At 41.4% G+C, this 25,937-nt stretch overlaps 1 protein-coding gene across 1 annotated transcript in view; it reads left to right on the top strand.

Annotated features, from left to right (window-relative positions):
- Positions 1 to 12,621: 12,621 nt before the first annotated feature.
- Positions 12,622 to 25,937, top strand: part of LOC124798135 (meiotic recombination protein SPO11) — a 175,395-nt gene continuing 162,079 nt past the window's right edge. Inside the window, exon 1 of the mRNA XM_047261404.1 lies at positions 12,622 to 12,791. Coding sequence (XP_047117360.1) covers positions 12,622 to 12,791 — 170 coding nt within the window. The remainder of the gene's footprint in view (positions 12,792 to 25,937) is intronic.

Raw genomic sequence — 25,937 nt, 5'->3', positions numbered from 1 at the left:
TAAGCAAAATATACGAGCTGAGTAGTCCATGTGCAAGACAGGCAACATCAAGGACGATATGACCTCAGGAGCGCTGTGGTCCCGTGAGCAACTCTGGAACGAGAGGTCCTTGGTTCAAGTCTTCCCTTGAGTGAAAAGTTAAATTTTTTATTTCACAGAGTTATCAAAGTTCAGGCACTCACACATAATCAACTTCGCTCTCCAAAATTCCAGGACATGTTCAGATTTGCTTGGACGTAAGTAGTATTAGACGGTGTACACATGGAAACATTTGAAAACGTTAAAAACATATGTTTTGACAGAGCACAGGGAAAACTGTGCGACTGTGAAACTGTTGCATTCATTTGTTGCAGTTTATGTCACAAACTCTTATGTTTTCATCACTTTTTTGGGATTGATTATCACGTCCACAAGAAAATCGAAATCGGGCAAGGTAGAAGAATCTTTTTACGCATTCGCCAAGTGCACAACTTAGGTGGGTCGCCGATATATTCCTGTCATGTGACGCACATGCCATCACCAGTGTTGTATAGAATACATCAGACGTGGTTTCCTGTGGAGGAATCGGTTGACCTATGACTTTGCGATCAAATGTTTTCGGTTCCCATTGGAGAGGCACGTCGTTTTGTCAACTAATCCCACGGTTTTGCGGTGCGGTCGCAAAACACAGACACTAAATTTATTACAGTGAACAGAGACGTCAGTGAACGAAAGGACAGATCAAAACTTTGCGAAAATAAAAAAAGTAAACTTTTCACTCGAGGGAAGACTTGAAACAAGGACCACGCGTGCCGCAGCTGGTCACGCTAACCAAGGGGCCACAGCGCTCCTGAGCTCATACCATCCTTGATGGTACCTATCTTGCGCATGGACTACTCAGTTTGTATATTTTGCTTATTTTTTCATAGTTCCACACAACTTCTTCCTGTTTTCTTGATTGATCTGTGTTCAGTTTTTCAAGGCCTATCCACTGTGCCAACTTATAACTAAATCTGAGGGGGGTGAGATGGGGAGGTTTCCTTGTGAGAACAATTAATGAAAATCAAAATGGCTTAGTTTCAGAAACTCTCCCAAAATAAATAAGACAGCAATACATGAAAAGCAGAATGATAATTAGAGGTCATGACGATCTGACGATTGAAATACTTAAGCTTACTGGCAAAAAATCGAAAAAAATCTGGCTAAAATCTGTATTGCTTGTATACAAAGAGGCTACACCTTCACCTCATAAAGCAAAGCAAATTGCTCTACACAGAAATGGAAGTACGACACTCCCCGTTATCTACAAAGTTTTCACTACACACTTGACAAAAGACATCAGTGCTGTTGCAGAAAACGTACAATCCATAGAACAAGCTTGAGTCCACAGTGGTTACAGCTAAAGCAATTAATTGAGCCAATGAATAGAAATGCCACTTTGCATAGCTTTTATATATTTTGAAAAGGCTTTTGATTCTGTCAGCCACACTGTGGTTATAGAGGCAATGTTTCAACTAGGTGTGGAAACAAGGTACATAAACATATTATGTAACATCTCTGAAAGCTGTATGGCTTTTGTTAGCATAGTACAACATATGAGAGAATTTTTCCATTGGGTGGGGAGTAAAGTAGGATGACCCTATGTCCCAGAAACTGTTTATAGCAGTCCTTGAGACAACAATGTCCAAAATTATTTGGCAAGAAATGAGAATTAGAATAACTGGGAAAAGCTTCATTAACTTGAGATTTGCAGACAATACAGTAGTCCTGGCCATCAATATGACATAATTTTGATCCTCTATATAGAATTTATCAGATAGTTGCCAAAAAGTAGGTTTTAAGATAAATCTGCGCAAAGTAAATATTACACACAAGTGGGTAGCAGCAAGACAAATAATACTGAACAACAACTGTCTAAAATGTTAATTAATACGTTCATCTGGGACAATTCATTATTACTCAAGGAGACTTAAAACCTTAAATTTTCCAATAAATCAAGCTAGGCTGGAGGGCTTACGGAAGAAATGCGATCATTTTTACATCTAATATGCCAATAAACTTGAAAAAGGTTGTTTTAAAACCATGCGCTCTTTTCAAACTAACATATGGCTGTGAAACGTTGATTTTAATGAATTTTTCAAAAGAAAACTCTGAACAGCTCAGAGAGCTATAGAAAGTTCACTGCTAAGTCTTACTAAGAAGGGTTGGAAAGGTAGTGAACAATAAGAGCAATAACAGGAGTTTGAGATGTTGTGGAAAAGGCAAATAGGAAGGACATTCACATGAAAAAATGACAGAAGATGGATAAAGGCAGTTTAAAGTGGAGTCCCAGAGAAAGACAGAGACCACCTGACAGTGAGGATAAAGAACTGAAAAAGTCAAGTCTCGACTGGCAAAGGACAGGAGGAGACAGTGGCATGGAAACAGTGATTAAAATTATATTTATTAGCTTTGTATTAAAGAGGCTACATCTAGTATAGGTTGAATTAGCTGAACAATAAATAAATATGTAAATAAAGTGAAAAAACTGATCTACATGAAATGTGTTCTGTCTCGGAAACCATCCAGGGAAGAGCGTACATCTATGTAAACCTTTTTGCTTCCAGTGATCATTTGTTTCACCATCTGAAATACTGACAGTTTCTTCTGGTCCACTCTGGATATAGAAATCTGTACTGAAATGAATACATTGATACATTAACAAAAATATTCATCTCAGTCTGTTTGTGTTACATTCCATGTGAAACTACATATCTAAAACTTTGACAGATAATTAGGAGACTTAATTAAGCATGCTTTGTTACAGTAGCAGAAGCTTCTCCCAGTGCTAGCATATTTTGCATTTTATCACCCACTGATGATAGTAAATATATTTTGTAGTAAAAATATTGAATATTATGTACATTCAACAATGGAATAGCTTTCAGAAGTCTTTTTGCAGACACTAGATTTCTTACAGTCAAAGCTGACTGCAATTAATAGTATATATTATTTGCAGCTGTATAGTTATGAAAAAAGACCAATTAAAAAAAAAGATGTATTAAACTCATTTGAAATCATGTTTAGTCCTTGACAGAAATTTCTGGTAACATAAATTTAGTCCAGGATGGAATAACAAAAATATGGAAGGGATATATTATTACTCACTACATACAGGAGATGTTGAGCTGCAGACAAGCAAAATGGAAAGGAATTCTAGAAATATTCAGCTTTTGGACTATGTCCTTCATTCCTACACATTTGCTACTTCTGATGCAGGCTTTAGTCTGAAATGTGAATATTTCTAGCATTCCTTTTCATAGTGCCTGTCTGCAACTTCACCTGTCGTGTGTATTCATATACATTTAATACAGTAGCTGGAAATAATTGATACATAGGTTGTACATGCTTGTGCAACATTAGAGGTAGGAAGTGTAGTGCCAGAGAATATTTTTTCATGTTCCATGACTCAACATTCATAGTACTTCATTATAGGTAAAACACTTACATGTTCCACGGGTCATAATTGCAACTTCTTTTTATGACATGGAATCAGCCGGTTTTATGTTTATAATATACTTTTTCAGTGATGAAAAATTGATCTCCTTCCCCCCTAGTTCCCGGGGCCAAGTTTTTCCCCAGCAGTTTTCTTTGACAATCCTGTAACCCGAATGGGCATGAGAGAAACCTCAGGTGATTGAGCCACTGAAGACATCTGCCCCTAGGCCCCTGTCCAGGCACTGCAGGTGCCGATGGCATCGTACGCAGTTCCAGACATGAGCTGTGCCAATCAGTGATATAATGTGGGCCAAGGAAGCTAAGAAGGGAGTTTTCCTTTCACAACATAAGTGGTGCTAAGAGAGGGCCTGTTTATAAGCATTATCACATGATAACTTGGCCGTGCTCCTACAAGCTATAAAGCCAGCATGCAGCAAGTAGCAGGCGCATTCATTGTAGACTATGCTTGCTGTGTAATGTCTACTGATCACACTGGACTACTGCCAATGGCTATTCATCTGGATTACATTCGAAATTCCGCTACAGACTCTCTAGCACTAGTGAAGACGACATGGAAGAATTGTTCAGCACTTAATTTTGAGTATACAACAGGCACACTGTTTCGTATACTAAATTATAACTTTTTCACATCAACTACCCTGACATGTCCTACTTCAGGAACTATGCTGACGAATGTCTTCATTTCACTAGTGAATCCTTCGTCCTTACTAGTTACATTAGTCACTAACTAATGCCAAGTTACATAATGTATCAGAACTATTACAACTTAGGTTAAAGGATCTTATTTCTCTCAAGAGTAAACATTTATGCTTCGCTGGAATGCAGAAGTTGTTTATTTAGTCTTGCATTTTTGGAATTTGTCACGAATTCTACAATTGTCTTCAAGTCCTTTCCCTTGTATAGCTCCAGTACATATATTCCTCCCATATCTCAGATTTCCCTTCTTTGTTTAGTACTGGTTTTCCATCTGATCTCTTGTTATTCGTACAGCTGCTTCTCTTTTCTCCAAAGACCTCTTTAATTTTCCTGTAGACAGTATCTATCTTTTCACTGGTGATATGTGCTTCTGCATCCATATATTTGTGCTTTAACCATTCCTACTTAGACATTTTCCATTTACTGTCAATATAATTTTGTAGACATCTGTATTCCCTTCTGCCTCCTTCATTTATTGTTTTTTTTTTTTTTTATTTTCTCTTTTCGTCAATTAAATTCAATATACGCTGTGATATCAATGGATTTCTACTAGTCCTTGTATTTTTAACTATTTGTTCTTATGCTGTCTTCAGTATTTCATCTCAAACCACACATTCATCGTCTACTGCCTTTGTTTCCTTTGCAAATTCCTCTGTTTTAATCTACAGTTCATCTGTCTCTTATATGCATAAAGCAGAGTGTACATTTGTACTCCTGGGATATGCTCCCAGACCTGTGAGTCGATTTCAACAAAATTTGGCTCAGAATCAGCAGGCCTCACAAGTGTCAGCACTATGGGGTTTATAACCTCCTATTTCCAGTAGTTGCAGAGATACTGGCAAAAACGTGTTTTCTCTGGCCCTAGAATATAGGCTGCACTGCACAACAGGCATCTCGTATGGGAAGAGTATCGGTCTGCCAAATCATAGGACAGTTACATGTCCAAGGCAAGAAATGGTTTTCCAGGCCCTGACATGTAGGCTGCCCTTCGTGACAGATGTGTTGGAGAAGTATCGACCTGCTTTGCATTCTGGCCTCTATGTCAGGGGCAATTAAATGAGTTTCATGTCCATGATGTGTAGCATGCACTTTGTGGCAGGTATGTTGTGGGAGTATTGAACTTTATTGCAGGGGCTACATGTGCAGATGAGAGTGGTTGGGCACAAGTTGAGATGAATAGAGAAGGGGATGGACAGAGCAAGGAGGAGAAGGAATGGACAGAGAGAGGTGAGGAGGAGGAGATGCATAAGGAAGGCGGAAGGTGTAGGGAGGTAATCGGCAGGTGAAAAAGGAAGAGGGGGAGTTGGAGATGGAAAAAGCGATGGGGAGGAGGATGTGGTCAGAGAAAGGGGGTGAAGAAAATGGACAGAGAGACATGGAGGAGGAGATGAAGAAAAAGAGAGTGGGGAAGAGGACATAGACAAATAGAGGTGGGAGGATGAGGTAAACATACAGAGGGAGGAAGAGGGGGACACAGAAGGGGGGAGGAGGAGGAGGTGTCTTCAATATATGTGCTGAACGCATATGCGGGTGAAACTGTGGGGAAAAGGCTAATAAGCAATAAATTATTATCATAGTTCACATCCACCCCTAGTCTGTTCCACGTATACAGCTTTCTTCTTGATTCTTAAACCAAGTGTTAGTGATGATTAAATAATACTGCTTGCAAAATTCTACTTGGTGTGTTTCTCTTTCATATATTGCCCCTTCAGTCGATTTTTTCCTATCGTTTTTCCTAGCTTTCGTTTTCCTACTATCGAATTCCAGTTATATTTGTCCCTCCCTTAACTATCTGAATAATTTCTTTTATCTCATCATACATCCTTTCAGCCCCCTCATAATCAGCAGAGCTTGTTGGCATATAAACTTATACTACTGTGCTGGTGCAGTGTTACGACTCTCCTGATGTGGGACAGTAGCATAATGGCTATACACTGTCGGATGTAATATGAGGTACCGTCGTTTTACGATCGAAATTGCTACTCCACTTAGGATTGCACTTCGCTCTAAACCGAAGTGCTTAATTGTTTCTATTGACGTATGGGCACAACATCTCTTTCTCTTTACGTTAATGAAGCCTTAAATGAACACTTAAAATGCTGCGCACTTGTAACGCAGTTGATTGCGTTGCCGTGTAAACTGGAGATAACATGTAACTGCTGCATCGCATCATGCAATAATCTGTGAGTTCCAAAACAGATATTTTCAGTAAATTCAATTTGTTATTTCAAGTTTGTGCTCACTTGATCGGTTTCTGGATGGTTAATTAATGTCATTTCGCTGATGTATAATGTCATGTCACTGTCCTTTCAAAATACCAAAATAATCTCTGTTAAATTCGCTCAGTCATAATGTTTAAAGACAAAAGATAACTGTGGAAAGCTTCGTTATTACGTTATAATTGCTTTCTAGTTTCAAATCGATAGTATCAAATCATTGAGGTGTCTCTCCAGTAGACAATTTTCAAAACACCTTCATTTTGGCGATTTCAGAATAAAGCACCACACCAGCGAATTTAGTTTTTCTTCAACTTTCCAAACTGATTTATTGCACATTTCATAGCCATGTAATAAAATTCTTAAGTTAGTCACCATGCACGCAAAAGCCTGGCCGGCTATGAAGTGCTGCAATGTTTTAGTAACATGATACATATTCATCATTTTTTTTATTTGATAATAATGGACAGTGGTGTCCTGATGTGGTTGGAGACATCCTCTCGCAGTGTATGGCTGTTGGGTCGGCCGCGAGTTGATCTGCCATTTCCTTGTCAGCGAAACACTACCAGAAGACTCTTCCACTGCTGTCATATATTCCTGTAGTACATGAAACACACGTTTTTCAGCGTTTACTCAATGTGTCTAATGTAACAGAATCGTTAATCCTGTAGCGAACTAACAGAATAACTGTATTGCGAAAGTAGTGAGATTCGTGGTGAAACAGCCCCTAAGTTGAATTACTACATCGGGTGTTGTCTTCGTGTATGTCCTGGCTACGAGAATGCGTTCGCTGTGCTGTTCTTAGTAGCTTACCAGCATTCGTATTTTCTTATTCATTATTAGACATGCTCCTCAATTTCACCCATTTGATTTTGTATTTATAACCCTGTATTCACTCAACCAGAAGTCTTGTTCATCCAGCCACCGAACGTGACTAATTCCCATTGCTTCTAACTTCAGCCTATCCATATTACTTTTTGAATTCTCTAACCCACGTACAAGATTAAGGGATCCAACATGCGGATCTGGTCAACATCGAAGCTATGAGAGACAAAGCACAATTCTGAAGGTTGGGGAATGAAACTGCCTGGGCCTTTTAAAGGGAATCATGTGCTGGAGCGATTTAGGAAAATCCCGAAAAACCGAACTCTGTGGATGACTGGACGCGTATTTGAACCATCGTCCACCGAAAAGTGCTCAGTACAGCAAGGCCTTGTTGGATGGTGATATATAGTCAGATCAGTCAATCATCGACTGTTGTTGCTGCAACTACTGCCTTTGCAATATTCTCAGAATGCCAAAATAGTGGAAAATAAAGAAAATGTCAAGATAATAGAAAAATGACCTCACTGAATAGATTTGACCTGTTGCTTCAGTTAGAAGCTGGTGAGCCTCAAGCAGTTACAGGTGTAGACAGGGCACAACAAACTTTCAGCAGCAAATTGAAAAGTAAGAATGTAGGGAAATCAGTAAAGAGAAAGAAAGTGTTGTTGTTAGGTAGTTCCCATGGAAGAGGTGTTGGCCAACTCTTGCAGGATGAACTAGGATCAGAATACCAGGTCACCAATTTTTTTAAACCTAGTGCTGGTCTGGAGCAGGTGACAGAGGATTTAGGATCACTTTGCAAAGATTTCACTAAGGAAGACACCGTGGTTATAGTGGGTGGGGCAGGTAACAGTATTGACAGAGATCCTGGGTACAGCGTAGAGTGTGACCTGGCGAAGATTGCATCAGCATCGAGGCATACCAGTGTTGAGTTTGTATCTGTTCTTGGGCGCCATGACCGACCTCATTTGAACTCTTCTGTCAAGAGAGTTAATTTGGAGCTGGAACGGCTGCTCATGTCGGGTGCGGGGTCACACATTGGTGTGGTTCATGTTGATTCTATCAGTAGGTGGGATTATACTAGGCATGGCCTTCACCTCAATAGGAAGGGGAAGGGTAAATTGGCTGGGGAAATAGCAAGAAAGTTAAAGGGGGGAGGCACTGTCATGAGTGGTAAAATACCAGTGGTTATAGGATTCAGAAAAGACCCTTTTTTAGGGTAGGGAGGACAGAAAGAAAACAAATTTTAAGAGAGGTTAGAACTGAGACAAACCTTCAGTTTGAGAAAGAAATCAAAAAACATAATTCCAGCTTATTACATCAACATAAACAGCCATTGGTTAAGAATTTTCAACTGTCAGCAGATATTTTAACTCCACCCAATTTTAAGTCAGTCAATGTGAAATGTCAGCTATCTTTATTGCATCAAAATATTCGAGGACTGAGAAATAAAATTAATGAATTAACTATCTGCATAGATGAATTAGAGTCTTCAAACCCAGCTGACATAATCTGCCTCTCTGAACATCATGTGACCACTGGTATAGAACTTTTAAGTGTTACAGGGTTTAGGTTAGCATCTCATTTTTGTAGATCAGAAATGGAGAAAGGAGGAGTTGCCACATTCATCAGGAACGGTCATAAATTTAAGAACATAGACATTCATAAATTTTGCCTAGAACAGCATATGGAAGCATGTGCAACAGAATTAGATTTTCACAAAAAATCTTTCATAATATTAAGTGTATATCGAGCACCTGCAGGTAACTTTAATCTGTTTGTAAACCACCTTGAAGCTGTACTGGCCCATTTAACAACCAAAAACAAAGAAATAGTGGTTGCTGGTGATTTCAATGTAGATTTCCTTAAAGACTCTCCCAATAAGAACCTATTTGAGTTAGTAACACTATCGTTCAACTTAATTCCCACAGTAAAGTTCCCCACTAGGATAACCACTTGCTCACAAACAGCCATTGATAATATCTTTATAGAAAAGTCAAATGAACAAAATTATATTACAAAACCAATAGTCAATGGCCTCTCAGACCATGACATGCAGTTCCTTCTGTTAAATGTTAATACTGAACAGGATATAAAATCTGTTAAATCTGAGCTCAAGAGGGTAATCAGTAAGCCAAAAATTGATTATTTTAGGACACTCCTCAGAGACATTCACTGGACTGATGTTTACAGTGCTCATGGCATGAATGAAAAATATAACATTTTTGCTAATAAAGTGTTTGCCTTATTTGAACACTGCTTTCCCCCAAAACTTACCAAGGTTAGAGCAAAGTCTACAAAGAAGCCATGGATTACTCGAGGAATAGGGGTATCTTGTAAAACAAAAAGAAAACTGTATCTGTCAATCCGAAACATTTCCAATGTTGATGCTATAGCACATTATAAGAAATACTGCAAAATATTAAAGACTGTAATACGGATGTCAAAGCAAATATATTACAAGGAAAAGATAGTCATATCAGATAACAAAATAAAGACAATATGGGATATAGTGAAGGAGGAGACCGGTAGAACCAGACATGAAGAGGAACAAATAGCATTAAGAGTAAATGATGCATTGGTGACAGATGTGTATAGTGTTGCAGAACTTTTTAACAAACATTTTATAACTGTTACTGAAAAGATGGGGTTGTCAGGTTCGGTAGATGCTGCTATGGATTACCTTAGACCAGACATTTCAAGTAACTTCCATAATATGAATTTGACCCTCACTACCCCAACAGAAATAACGTCCATCATAAAATCTTTAAAATCAAAAACATCTAGTGGGTATGATGAAATATCAACAAAGTTAATTAAAGAATGTGATTCTGAGCTAAGGAACATATTAAGCTATCTGTGTAACCAGTCGTTTATCAGTGGAATATTTCCCGAATGGCTGAAATATGCTGAAGTTAAGCCACTGTTTAAGAAGGGAGATAAAGAAATAGCATCAAATTTCCGTCCAATTTCACTGTTGCCAGCATTCTCAAAAATTTTCGAAAAAGTAATGTACAGTCGTCTTTATAACCATCTTATCTCAAATAACATACTGTCAAAGTCACAGTTTGGATTTCTAAAAGGTTCTGATATTGAGAAGGCTATCTACACTTACAGTGAAAATGTACTTAATTCATTAGACAAAAAATTGCAGGCAACTGGTATATTTTGTGATCTGTCAAAGGCATTTGACTGTGTAAATCACAATATCCTTTTAAGTAAACTAGAATATTATAGTGTAACAGGAAATGCTGCAAAATGGTTCAAATCTTATATCTCTGGCAGGAAACAAAGGGTGTTATTAGGAAAGAGACATGTATCAAGCTATCAGGCATCATCCAACTGGGAACTAATTACATGTGGGGTCCCACAAGGTTCCATTTTGGGGCCCTTACTTTTTCTTGTGTATATCAATGACCTGTCATCAGTAACATTACCAGATGCCAAGTTTGTTTTGTTTGCTGATGATACAAACATTGCAATAAATAGCAAATCAAGTGTAGTCTTAGAAAGATCAGCCAATAAAATATTTGTGGACATTAATCACTGGTTCCTAGCCAATTCTTTGTCACTAAACTTTGAAAAAACACACTACATGCAGTTCAGAACTTGTAAGGGGTGTCCCAAGAGTATATGTCTAACATATGATGACAAGAAGATAGAAGAAGTGGACGGTGTTAAATTATTGGGATTACAGCTTGATAATAAATTCAACTGGGAGGAGCACACCACAGAACTGCTGAAGCGTCTTAACAAATCTCTGTTTGCAATGCGAATTTTGTCAGACATAGGGGGTATAAAAATGAAAAAGCTGGCATACTATGCTTACTTTCATTCCATAATGTCATATGGGATTATTTTCTGGGGTAATTCATCAAGCCAAGCTAAAGTTTTCCGGGCACAAAAACGTGCAGTAAGAATTATATGTGGTGTGAACTCAAGAACATCCTGCAGAAGCCTGTTTAGGGAACTAGGGATACTAACTACAGCTTCCCAATATATTTATTCCTTAATGAAATTTGTCATTAAAAATATATCACTTTTTCAAACCAACAGCTCAATTCATGGAATCAATACTAGAAATAAGAATAATCTTCACAAGGATTTAAAGTCACTTAGTCTTGTACAAAAAGGTGTGCATTATTCAGGAACACACATTTTCAATAACTTGCCAGCAGCCATAAAAAGCTTAACAACCAACGAAATTCAGTTTAAGAGAAGCCTAAAGGATTTATTGGTGGCCAACTCCTTCTACTCCATTGATGAATTTCTTAGGAAAACCAACTGATTTGTATATAAGTACAACATAACTTCTGCACAATTTCAGTGCAGTAATGTGTTCACTGAAAATTTGTGTGTGTGTGTGTGTGTGTGTGTGTGTGTGTGTGTGTGTATGTGTGTGTGTGTGTGTGTGCTTGTGTGTGTGTAAGTGTGTAAGTATAATCTAACTTCTGCACCATTTCAGTGCAGTAATGTGTTCATTGTAAATAAGTATTACAGTAGTTGTATTACATGTTTCTTACCTTATAAATAAATAAAAACTTTTTTATTTTAAATTCAGTGCAATAGTATTTGTAAAATGACTCTTAGTGTTCATTAAAAAATGACGATCATTCCACTTGGGACCTGTGGAATGGTACATTAGCTTATTTGTTTTAGTTGTAAATATTTGTCATGTATTGTTGTTTTTCTGACATGTTCCACATCCTTGAGGACCTCCTCACTACGGATCAATTGGAATGAAAGTAAATCTAATCTAATCTAATCTAAACTGAGTCATGAATCCAGAGTGTCAGGACAAGTGAACGAAACGTGGAAACGTCTCTGAAGGACGAGCCCACTGCCTGTGAGGGAATTTCGAATAATGAATGGGAGTGCTGATATTTCTTGAACCCATAACCTACCTGGCACTATTATCCCGGTGGGCCGTGGTCTTTTCGCTGTCTTAACTTACGCCATGCTCTCCTGCCCCCGCAGAAATCTGAGTTTCTCTGGGGGGACTGGGGGTGGGCGTGACATAATTAGCTGTGTAACCTCATTAATTAACCATTAGTGGAAGTAGCTCACATCACCATTATGTAATTTGCACCACAAAATACGTATCCACACCACTTATTGCAGGAATTAGATTTTCATTTCAAGATCTTTCTTAGTATTACTCAATAACTCTTGAAACGTGAAATATAGGTGTTTAACACACGTTAATACTTGCAGTTAATGGTTTCTAACTGTCAGCTATGATAACAGCGTCGCCATAGTCATCCAGCAGACATTTGTTTTACGTTCTTCCTTTTGCGCTAAGGAAACATCACTTGCAGGAGCTGAAGTGGTATTGTTTCTACTGTTTCGAATTTAGGCACATTATAAACAATTTTCTTTTTTTCCAGAATGTCAGACTTTTTCACAAATGTCGGTCGTTTTGTTGTCCAGGGCACTGCGAATGAAGCCTCGCGCGCAGTGTAGTACCAGAGAGATCCGCTGGTCGGCACCACGGTCACGACCACGCATGGCGTTGCTGGTCTCCACGTTGGCACGCGCCTACAAATTGCTGGCCACCCGGTCCACCATCACACGAAGGTACCAGGCCTACACTGGCAACACGTTGCTATAATGATAACTGACATCTACCTGCCAAATTGTTTGTTTTTTGCTATGTCACCTGAAGACGTACCAATACTCTCATTTTTCCTTGCAGGGGTATTTGATTTTCTTTAATAATGCAATTCCACACAAAAACTTACATATGATATCTGTGTTAGTAACTTGCAAGAAGTCCAAAACCGACTGCGACTGTTAGAGGCTGCTATCAAGGAATTCCGCTCTATTTTCACCTCGGCCAGTTTACAGTAATACCACTTACTCTGTAGTCTTTCAGTTCTTCATCACATTCTTTCTTCCTCTTTTGTGTTGCAAGTCACGTGCTGTACCACCAGAAGCCGAGAAATCTAGAGACAGCAGCAATATACGTAAACCTTAATGTTTTGTAGGTAGTCGACAAAAACGCTAGACATCCAGAAGACGTGGTCGGATGTTAATGCAATTTCGTACACGTACGCATTATCAGAGGTTATATAAATGACCAGAGCTGCAATTCTCCGTGACAAGTAGAACGGCCACCAAAGTGACTTAGTGTTGTTCGTTTTTAGAACTGATACCAGGCCTGGTAGGGTATATAAGGGGCGTGCACAGCATCAGAAGGCGTTCTCGTCTGAGACTGTGTTATCAGCACCTGACAGTTTTAAAAGTGAGCTCATGGTGGGTCTCCATGTGTCCGGCTGGTCGAATCGTGGAAATTTCAGATTTGTGAGGCATTCTGATGTGACAGTGGTCCGATGTTGGACTGTATGGGAACGTGAGCACAGGCATACTCATCGTCAAGGCTCTGGTCGACCACGTCTGGCCATCACAAGGAAGGGTTGCCTTATTGTGTACCAAGCACACTATAATCCCTTCACACGTGTGTCTGCCACCCGATACCAGTTAGTGTACCCCTGGCAACATTTTGTGTCGTCCGACACCATTGGTTGGAGATTAGCAGCAGCTGGGCCAGGGAATTACCCTCCAGGTGTTTTCTGCTGTTAATACAACAGAAACGGTTGCGTTTGGAGTGGCGTCATGACTGGGAAGCATGGACTGCTGATGAACTGCGTCGCACTGTGTTCACCAGTGAATCGCTGTTCTAAAATGCCATGAATGACCATTGTTGGCAAGTATGACGGCGACCTGGTGAGAGGCCACTCCCATTCTCCCTGTTTTTGGTGAGGTAGAGCAGTGTTGCTTCTGGCATCATGGTGTAGGGATCCCATTGCATATGACTTCAGACCATAGCTAGTAGTGTTTGTGGAAACTCCCATGACACAATGGCATTTCAAGGAAATTCTGTTTACTTAAACAGTATTGTGGTGCCATTTTTGAGCAGTGCAATGCTCAGAGTGTCTCCATGGTGTTGAGGTACTCTCATGGCCAGCAAGATTCCTAGATCTGTCCCTGACAGAACATGTGTAGGACCAGTTCGGAATTCCATTCCGTCTCAGTGCCAGTACCCGGGATATCAAGGACCAGTTACAACAGTTGTGGGCCATCTTGCCTTAGGAGAGGACACAATGACTTTAAGACTCCCTTTTCATCTGAAGCAGTACGACTCGATTTTGCAATCACTAAAATAAAATCGCACACCCTCTCAACCTGTGAAATTTCATTTTGTTTCATCCTCTCTGGTATATTCCATTGTGGGTGGTGCAAACTACGATGGAGAAATGTGCCCTTATTGCCAAAAGAACAATATAAATTTATTACCCAATACTGAAAACAGCCCGCCCGGCTACCCGCGCGGTCTAACGCGCTGCTTTCCGAGTGGGAAGGCGTGCCGATCCCGGCACGAATCCGCCCGGCGGATTAGTGTCGATGTCCGGTGTGCTGACCAGCCTGTGGAGGGTTTTTAAGGCGGTTTTCCATCTACCTCGACGAATGCAGGTTGGTTCTCCTTATTCCTCTCTCCTGTCAGAAAGGTCACAGTTCATAGTAATAGACGGAAAGTCATCGAGTAAAAAAGAAGTAACATCCGGCTTTCCCCAAGGAAGTGTTATAGGCCCTCTATTGTTCCTAATCTATATTAACGACATAGGAGACAATCTGAGTAGCAGTCTTAGATTGCTTGCAGATGATGCTGTCATTTACCGTGTTGTAAAGTCATCAGACGATCAAAACGACTTGCAAAATGATTTAGATAAGATATCTGTATGGTGCGAAAAGTGGCAATTGACCCTGAATAAAGAAAAGTGTGAAGTTATTCACATGATTACTAAAAGAAATCAGCTAAATTTCGATTACGCGATAAGTCACACAAATCTGAGGGCTGCAAATTCCACTAAATACTTAGGGGCTACAATTACAAATAACCTAAATTGGAACGATTGCATAGATAATATTGTGGGTAGAGCAAACCAAAGACTGCGATTCATTTAAAGAACACTTAGAAGGTGCAACAGGTCTACCAAAGAGACTGTTTACACTACGCTTTTCGGCCCTATCTGGAGTACTGCTGTGCGGTGTGGGATCCGCATCCGGTGGGACTGACGGATGACATCGGAATAGTCCAAATAAGGGCAGCTCCTTTTGTATTATCGCGAAATAGGGGAGATAGTGCCACAGACGTGATACGTGAATTGGATTGGCAATCATTAAAGCAAAGGCATTTTTCGTTGCGACGGGATCTTCTCATGAAATTTCAATCACCAGTTTTCTCCTCCGATTGCGAAAACATTCTGTTGGCACCCACCTACATAGGGAAAACTGATCATCACGATAAAATAAGAGAAATCAGGGCTCGCACAGAAAAGTTTAAGTTCTTGTTTTTCCCGCGTGCCGTTCGAGAGTGGAACGGTAGAGAGACAGCATGAAGGTGGTTCATTGAACCCTCTGCCAGGCACTTGATTGTGAATAGAAGAGTAATCAAGTAGATGTAGATGTAGTCACACTATGTCGGCGATTGCTGCGCGAACACTATCTCCATGTACGCGCACACCTCATTACTCTACCACATAAACATTTGGAGATACACTCGTCTGGTATGAGACGTTCCCGGGGGGGGGGGGGGGGGGGGGGCACTGGGGCCGTACCGCACAATAACCCTGGGTTCGGTGTGGGGCGGCGGTGAGGTGCTTGGACTGCTGTGGCCTGTTGTGGGGTTGTGAACCACTGAGAGCTACGGCGGGTCGAAGCCTCTCCGTCGCTTCTAGGTCCCCGATTTAATACACACACACAACTAAAAACAGATTCTGAATGAATACAGATCATCCTGATGTGAGGATGAGAGTTTAACACCAACAGAAATATTTATGTACCTCAAAGAAGAGTACATTGTATTTCCTAATGGAGTAACATTGACATAGGCATGATCCCAACTGTAAATGGTTGATGGTTGGCTCGAAAGGCGCTAACCACGAATACCACACTCTCGTTTAGGGTGCTTCACTTTTTTTTGCAAACTACACAACCTGCATCGGCGTAAATCTCTTTACAGTGGTCAAGCCTTGCTCTGCCACCAGTTTTTTCACACGCAAACGTCTCTCTGTTAACATGGTGGCTATTTCTGAACTGCTCAGGATGTATCGTCTCAACCTATCCCTTCTTTTTGTCAGGTTGTGCCATAAATTTCTTTTATCCCTAATTCGGTGCAGTAGCTCCTAATTAGTTACCCGACCTACCCATTAATCTTCAGCGTTCTTTTTTGGCACCACATTTCGGAAGTGTGCACTGATAAACGTCCGCGTGTCACTTCCATAAAACTAATCTCTGTCCGTACAGGCTATGAAGGCCCAACGGTACCGACCAGCCACCGTGTCATCCTTAGCCCACAGGCGTCACTGGATGTGGATACGGAGGAGCAGGTGGTCAGCACACCGCTCTCCCGGCCGTATGTCAGTTTACGAGATTGGAGCCGCTACCCCCTTGTCAACAGCGCTCGGTAGACCGGATGGTCAGCTGGCCGAAGTGGCCGTGCGGTTAAAGGCGCTGCAGTCTGGAACCGCAAGACCGCTACGGTCGCAGGTTCGAATCCTGCCTCGGGCATGGATGTTTGTGATGTCCTTAGGTTAGTTAGGTTTAACTAGTTCAAAGTTCTAGGGGACTAATGACCTCAGCAGTTGAGTCCCATAGTGCTCAGAGCCATTTGAACCGGATGGTCACCCATCCAAGTGCTAACCCACCCGACAGCGCTTAACTTTGGTGATCTGACGGGAACCGGTGTTACCACTGCAGCAAGGCCGTTGGCTTTTCACTTCCAATTCAAGACTACATTTCAGACGCATACTTTCGAGAAAGGTTTCCTATCACCTCAAAATTATTGTGTTCGTCTTGGGTTCACAGTCGCCATTGAATTTTTTAAACGACAACACTTTCGCCACTGACTGCACATGCATATTGTAACCTCCACAACTGTGAAAGCTTAATCTGGCTCCCGCCAGTTTTTGGCTCTTCTGGTGCACGATATTGACATTTTTTGGCACCGAAACACCGGTTTCCGAGTTTCTTGAGGATCATTTACATCTGTTATATACAAGTGGTATCTGTGTGCCGAGAATACCAAATTTTAGGCATTACCTCTCGCCACGGATAACGCAGTCGCCGACAGCCTTCACATAACGACCGAGAGCAGGGCGTTTGCATAGGGTTATCAGTGCTCACAGACTGCAGAAATATTGAACCATGCTGCCTCTGTAGTGTTGCAATTGCAGGATTTTGTTCACGAACTGGCCTCTCGATTATGTCCCATAAATGTTCAATGGGATTCATGTTGAGCGATCTGGGTAGCCAAATCATTACTCGAATTGTCAGGATGTTCCTTAATTCGGTTGCAACCAGTTGTGAGCTGGCGCATTGTCATCCAAAAAAGTTCCATCGTTATTTGGGAACATGAAGTCCATGAATGGGTGCAAATAGTCTCCAAGTAGCCGAACAAACCATTTCCAGTCAATAATCGGTTCAGTTGTACCAGAGGACCCAGTCCATTCCATTTAAACACAGCTCAACCATTATGGAGCCACGCCAGCTGGCACAATACCTTATCGAGATCTTGGATCCATAGCTTCGTGCGGTCTGCGCCACACTCGAACCCTACCATCAGCTCTTAGGAACTGAAATCGAAATTCATCTGACCAGGCCACGGTTTTCCAGTTGTCTAGGTCCAACCGATATGGTCACGAGACCAGGAGAGGAGCTGCAGGCGATGTTGTGCTGTTAGCAAAGGCACTTGTCTGTTAGCACTGACAACTCTACACAATGCCAATTCTCTCGGTCGTTAAGTAAAGGACGTCGGCCATTGCGTTGTCTGTGGTGAGAGGTATTGCATGAAATTTGATATTCTCGGCACACTCTTGACACTGTGGATCTCGGAATACTGAATTCCCTAACGGTTTTCGAAATGGAATGGCCCATGCGTCTAGCTCAACTACCATTCTGCGTTCAAAGTCTGTTAATTCTCGTCGTGAGGCCATAATCACCTAGGAAACCTTTTCACATGAATCACCTGAGTACAGATGACAGCTCCACCAATGCACTTTTATACCTTGTTTACGCGGTACTACCGCCATCTGTATACGTGCATATCGCTATCCCATCAATTTTGCTGCCTCAGTGTACAACATTTCTATCGAATATTCGCAATGTGGTACAGCATGTCACAAGACCTACAGTTTGGGCAGAAGGACACGTGGAGGCTGCAGCGTGGCACTTCACTAATGTGAAATGGCGTCACCCATTTGGAAATAAGGTCCTCGCTTGCTGTTGGTCAAGCAAGGGTCGGGCATATGTAGCACGAAATTCCCTTCCTGTGATTGGATAAAATTTTCGAGCCAGAAGCTCTCTTGTTGCGACAGAAATTACGAGGTCTACTGGAGGTAGCCACAGTGTAAAGTCGCGTCGGTTATGTGGCTCCGCCAATTATTTCCTAAAATGTGTTATTCAATACATTAACAAGATTTAGTCATGGGACAGCGATTAGTGTGGTCACGTACATGGCCCTGATATAATTAAAGATTTAGTATGAGAGTAATTTCAGAATTATAAGAGTGAACGATATGTTGTGTGTAGTGTTGACTGTGCAGTGATAACAAACCATAGGCATTAATAAAAAAAAAACAACTGTGTTCGCTTTACTGCAAAGTACTTAAGGATTTATTCCGATTATCGCAACTACAGTGCCACTTCTATACCAGGGCACGACCGAGCGTTTCCTCTGCATTACATCTTTAGAAGAAGCAAGGTGAGTGGCCTACAGAGATCAGTCGCGAGGTGTGACGGACCTGCACATTTCTAACAACAACACTCGCGTGTATGTATTCTCTGTTACCGCAGAGATCGGAACATGTCTCATTAGCATAACGGGAGTGTTGGAACCATTGCGTAGAGTTATCATTAAAATTCAATGAACAGCTTTAGGTAACCGAATATTAACACCAAATTTTAGTACAACTTAAACGAACGAAACAGCGCACGCCAGGCAAGTTCTCAGGAGGCACGATTTAATCAACAAACGTCATCACAGTACAGCCAATTCGAACGAAATATTTATAAATTATGTACACTAACCTCCTTCATGAATCAGTGTATCTAATACAAAAAACAGTATGTAAATCCCTGTAGTAGTTGATCAATTAGAAAAAACAGTCAAGATCACAGAATATCTCATTTATTTAAATGACTGGTTTCGATAATAGTAAATGGCCGTCTTCAGATTTTGAGCACCATTTAGCTGGAGCTGGCAGAGTGGTGAACAGCTGCGGTTGTCACCACATGCAGGTGTTCACCACGCCGCCAACTCCAGCCAAATGGTGCTCAGAATCTGAAGATGGCCGTTTAAACGTGCAAAAAACCGGTCATTTCAGTAAATGAGATATTCTGAGATCTTGACTTCTTTTTTTATCAAACATAACAGGTATCTGTTACCTCCTGAGCCAGTTGGTTAAAGTTATGACCTTGAGTATTTTCTTGAGACTAGCCTTCATGGCGTGCGGGATTTTAATTTGTAATGTGTAGCGATGTTAAAATATTTCTGTTTTTCAGAAACGGCTGTCTGCATTTTATACTCTCTCTTCTTCGCCCATTGTCGTTTTTTTCTTGCTGAAATACCAAAACTCGGCTACTGTTTTCGGTGTGTCATTTCCCGAAACTAATGCCCTCAGCATTGCCACATTTAATTCGACTACATTCCTCTACCTATGTTTTACTTTTGTTGATCCTCATCTTATAACCTCCAGACATTATCCATTTCGTTCCAATTCCTTTGCAGTCTCTGATAGAAACACAGTATCATCGGTCAACTTTGAAGTATGTATTTCTTCTCCATGAATTTTAGCTCACTTTCCAAATTCCTCTTTGATCTCCTTTACAGTGTGCCCAGCGTTCAGATTGAATAACATAAGGGATAGGCTACAACCTTGCCAGGTGTCCTCCTCAACAGCTGATTTCTTTTCGTGTCCTTCGACTATAATGTCTACAGTCTGGTTTCTGTAGAATTTGTACTTAACATGTCGCTCCCTACAGTTTATCGCTACTTCCTTTGGGTTTTCGGCATATCGATACCATCTTTACAGTTACTCAGTATATCAGTCCTTCATAAATATAGTACTGATAGGACATTAAGGAAGACATGAGACATCGTTAAATTCATAAAGCACCCAGTAAATACCAGTGATTATTTGAGAAGAGCCAAAAATGAGACGAACTTTCGAAGAAGAAACTTTTAACGTTGCACAGAATGGGAGGATACGCCAGAAATCATCTTTTACATGACAGAACTTTTTTGGTTTCGCTAAACATTGTCAGCAGCAATTTTATTTCAAGGCCTCAGTGTCCGCCAGTGCTGAATGCTATGGAGCTGGAGAGCATTGAATGAGAAAAAAAACGAAAATCTATATCACAGCTAATACGCCAGTTTTTGTTTCCGGCAGTCATGGACTGTGTGGCTGGTCCCGGCGGAGGTTCGAGTCCTCCCTCGGGCATGGGTGTGTGTGTTTGTCCTTAGGATAATTTAGGATAGTATTGTGTTGTAGGGGAAGGAGTAGAAGAAAAGGTTACAGGAGAATATGGGCTTGGGACAAGGAATGAAAGAGGAGAAAGACTAATTGAGTTCTGTAACAAGTTTCAGCTAGTAATAGCGAATACCCTGTTCAAGAATCACAAGAGGAGGAGGTATACTTGGAAAAGGCCGGGAGATACGGGAAGATTTCAATTAGATTACATCATGGTCAGACAGAGATTCCGAAATCAGATACTGGATTGTAAGGCGTACCCAGGAGCAGATATAGACTCAGATCACAATATAGTAGTGATGAAGAGTAGGCTGAAGTTCAAGACGTTAGTCAGGAAGAATCAATACGCAAAGAAGTGGGATACGGAAGTACTAAGGAATGATGAGATACGTTTGAAGTTCTCTAACGCTATAGATACAGCAATAAGGAATAGCGCAGTAGGCAGTACAGTTGAAGAGGAATGCACATCTCTAAAAAGGGCCATCACAGAAGTTGGGAAGGAAAACATAGGTACAAAGAAGGTAGCTGCGAAGAAACCATGGGTAACAGAAGAAATACTTCAGTTGATTGATGAAAGGAGGAAGTACAAACATGTTTCGGGAAAATCAGGAATACAGAAATACAAGTCGCTGAGGAATGAAACAAATAGGAAGTGCAGGGAAGCTAAGACGAAATGGATGCAGGAAAAATGTGAAGACATCGAAAAAGATATGATTGTCGGAAGGACAGACTCAGCATAGAGGAAAGTCAAAACAACCTTTGGTGACATTAAAAGCAACGGTGGTAACATTAAGAGTGCAACGGGAATTCCACTGTTAAATGCAGAGGAGAGAGCAGATAGGTGGAAAGAATACATTGAAAGCCTCTATGAGGGTGAAGATTTGTCTGATGTGATAGAAGAAGAAACAGGAGTCGATTTAGAAGAGATAGGGGATCCAATATTAGAATCGTAATTTAAAAGAGCTTTGGAGGACTGACGGTCAAATAAGGCAGAAGGGATAGATAACATTCCATCAGAATTTCTAAAATCATTGGGGGAAGTGGCAACAAAACGACTATTCACGTTGGTGTGTAGAATATATGAGTCTGGCGATATACCATCTGACTTTCGGAAAAGCATCATCCACACAATTCCGAAGACGGCAAGAGCTGACAAGTACGAGAATTATCGCACAATCAGCTTAACAGCTCATGCAACGAAGCTGCTTAAAAGAATAATATACAGAAGAATGGAAAAGAAAATTGAGAATGCGCTAGGTGACGATCAGTTTGGCTTTAGGAAAAGTAAAGGGACGAGAGAGGCAATTCTGACGTTACGGCTAATAATGGAAGCAAGGCTAAAGAAAAATCAAAACACTTTCATAGCATTTGTCGACCTGGAAAAAGCGTTCGACAATATAAAATGGTGCAAGCTGTTCGAGATTCTGAAAAAAGTAGGGGTAAGCTATAGGGAGAGACGGGTCATATACAATATGTACAACAACCAAGAGGGAATAATAAGAGTGGACGATCAAGAACGAAGTGCTCGTATTAAGAAGCGTGTAAGACAAGGCTGTAGCCTTTCACCCCTACTCTTCAATCTGTACATCGAGGAAGCAATGATGGAAATAAAAGAAAGGTTCAGGAGTGGAATTAAAATACAAGGTGAAAGGATATCAATGATACAATTCGCTGATGACATTGCTATCCTGAGTGAAAGTGAAGAAGAATTAAATGATCTGCTGAACGGAATGAACAGGCTAATGAGTACACAGTATGGTTTGAGAGTAAATCGGAGAAAGACGAAGGTAATGAGAAGTAGTAGAAATGGGAACAGCGAGAAACTTAACATCAGGGGCCGGCCAGAGTGGCCGAGCGGTTAAAGGCGCTACAGTCTGGAACCGCACGACCGCTACGGTCGCGGGTTCGAATCCTGCCTCGGACCTGGATGTGTGTGATGTCCTTAGGTTAGTTAGGTTTAAGTAGTTCTAAGTTCTAGGGGACTTATGACCACAGCAGTTGAGTCCCATAGTGCTCAGAGCCATTTGAACGTTAACATCAGGATTGATGGTCACGAAGTCAATGAAGTTAAGGAATTCTTCTACCTAGGCAGTAAAATAACCAATGACGGACGGAGCAAGGAGGACATCAAAAGCAGACTCGCTATGGCAAAAAAGGCATTTCTAGCCAAGAGAAGTCTACTAATATCAAATACCGGCCTTAATTTGAGGAAGAAATTTCTGAGGATGTACGTCTGGAGTACAGCGTTGTGTGGTAGCGAAATATGGACTGTGGGAAAACCGGTACAGAAGAGAATCGAAGCATTTGAGATGTGGTGCTATAGACGAATGTTGAAAATTAGGTAGACTGATAAGGTAAGGAATGAGGAGGTTCTACGCAGAATCGGAGAGGAAAGGAATATGTGGAACACACTGATAAGGAGAAGGGACAGGATGATAGGACATCTGCTAAGACATGAGGGAATGACTTCCATGGTACTAGAGGGAGCTGTAGAGGGCACAAACTGTAGAGGAAGACAGAGATTGGAATACGTCAAGCAAATAATTGAGGACGTAGGTTGCAAGTGCTACTCTGAGATGAAGAGGTTAGCACAGGAAAGGAATTCGTGGCGGGCCACGTCAAACCAGTCAGTAGAGGGTAAGCTTAGGGACTGATAACCTTAGCAGTTAAGTCCCATAGGATTTCACACACATTTGAACTTTTTTTTTTTGTTTCCGTATACTAAAAGTATACTACAGGGTTGAATTAAACCCACCTTTCGCTGCACTTGAAGGAAACATGTCACATATGTATGTCTGTAACCTGTGTTCTTGAAGTCAATCACGTCGATGCCTGCTATCATGCTTACGTGATAAGGATTCCAGAGCTGGATCAATACAATTTGCCACACTAGCGCCTTGTATGCGATTTCCTACACAGATACAGTGCCCTTTCCGTGAACCCTTCCAACAACTCAAGGTCTCTCCATGCGCCATAGCTGTTATCGATTTGTTATTTTTGTTCCATTTCGTATCATTACAAAATATTTAAACAATTCGACGTTCCTCAGAAGTTTGCCAGTAATCTTGTAATCTGACTACAAAGGTATCCAGTCTTTTCTAGAGCGTCGTTAATGAGAGAGAGGGGTTAGCTACCATAATAAGATTACTATATCCCATTCGGCGAGAGGTGAGCTCTCGCAGCTGGCAGCGCAGTTGCCAGTATTCGACTTGGAAGGAGGGTGGAAGGAGGGTGTGGTGGAGCGTGGTGATACGCGTTCCCCTTCCACTCTTCGGCCCCGCGGCAGGCAGGGTCGCAGGATTCATTGCAGCATTGCGCTGATCGGTGTGTTCCTTGGTCAAATATTTTTTCTCGTGCGCTAGCAGTGTTTGCCTCCTCTCGGCATTAAAAATGTACGACAAAATGCACAAACGTTCTATGTAAATTACCTGTATTTTTCATGCGGGAGACTGGAAATCCCAAGATCGTCGTCATCTGATAGATCATCTCTTGTCACGACCAAATAGACTTTGGAGTCTTCGCTGCCGCTGTCCTTATCATTTGATAAAGAAATTACAATGTTTTGTATGGATTCATCTCTTACGCCTTCTTCTGTATTCGACCTTGTACGTCTTCCCACACATTGTTCACGACATTCTTTCAATTTTCTGGTGTTATTCATGTAACAGCCTCGTTTACCAGCCTCTCTTTGTCGGGAAATGTGAAGGTTTTACTTCCCTCCGCGACATGTGCTTTTATTTGACCCCAGACAAGTTCAGTGTCGTTGTAACGTCAATGGCACGTTTGAAGACACATAACTTTGTGGCTGTGGTTCTCTGGTAACTTATCAGTGTCTTATGTGGCTTGTATATAGTTTACTAATGCCAGCAGTCCCGCATTTTGCATGTTCTGTTCAAAGCCTATTTTATATCTTTCCACCAGCTGACTATTTAGTCTCTTCTTCCAGCAGCTGTTGTTGCCGTATTTCATTGTACAGAATATAGGGTGTTACAAAAAGATACGGCCAAACTTTCAGGAAACATTCCTCACACACAAAGAAAGAAAATATGTTATGTGGGCATGTGTACGGAAACGCTTACTTTCCATGTTAGGGCTCATTTTATTACTTCTCTTCAAATCACATTAATCATGGAGTGGAAACACACAGCAACAGAACGTACCAGCGTGACTTCAAACACTTTGTTACAGGAAATGTTCAAAATGTCCTCCGTTAGCGAGGATACATACATCCACCCTCCGTCGCATGGAATCCCTGATGCGCTGATGCAACCCTGGAGAGTGGCGTATTGTATCACAACTGGTTCAACTGGCTCTGAGCACTATGGGACTTAACATCTGTGGTCATCAGTCCCCTAGAACTTAGAACTACTTAAACCTAACTAACCTAAGGACATCACACACATCCATGCCCGAGGCAGGATTCGAACCTGCGACCGTAGCAGTTGCGCGGTTCCGGACTGAGCGCCTAGAACCGCTAGACCACCGCGGCCGGCTATTGTATCACAGCCGTCCACAATACGAGCACGAAGGGTCTCTACATTTGGTACCGGGGTTGCGTAGACAAGAGCTTTCAAATGGCCCCATAAATGAAAGTCAAGAGGGTTGAGGTCAGGAGAGCGTGGAGGCCATGGAATTGGTCAGCCTCTACCAATCCATCGGTCACCGAATCTGTTGTTGAGAAGCGTACGAACACTTCGACTGAAATGTGCAGGAACTCCATCGTGCATGAACCACATGTTGTGTCGTACTTGTAAAGGCACATGTTCTAGCAGCACAGGTAGAGTATCCCGTATGAAATCATGATAACGTGCTCCATTGAGCGTAGGTGGAAGAAACTAAAATGAGCTCTAACATGGAAATTAAGCGTTTCCGGACACATGTCCACATAACATCTTTTCTTTATTTGTGTGTGAGGAATGTTTCCTGAAAGTTTGGCCGTACCTTTTTGAAACACGCTGTATAGGTAAGGCTCACCGGCCATTTGACCATCTTCTTCTTCTGTGCGGATGCACAAACAGTGCCCGAACTCTTATGAGAATCGGCAGTACAGCCGCGAGTAATGAGTATAATGGGCAGGGGCACTATGAATATAGTGCGGGACAATAAGTTGGGAATGTGGATCTCACGGAAAGCGTGCCAGAGATAAGCCCCTGCAGTCGCACTATACCCTGTGTCGTCTGGTGGCTCAGATGGA

The sequence above is a fragment of the Schistocerca piceifrons genome, chromosome 5 (assembly GCF_021461385.2).
Source record: "Schistocerca piceifrons isolate TAMUIC-IGC-003096 chromosome 5, iqSchPice1.1, whole genome shotgun sequence".
NCBI lineage: Eukaryota > Metazoa > Arthropoda > Insecta > Orthoptera > Acrididae > Schistocerca > Schistocerca piceifrons.
The sequence above is the reverse complement of the archived record's forward strand: the minus strand, read 5'-3'. Positions and strand labels throughout refer to the sequence as shown.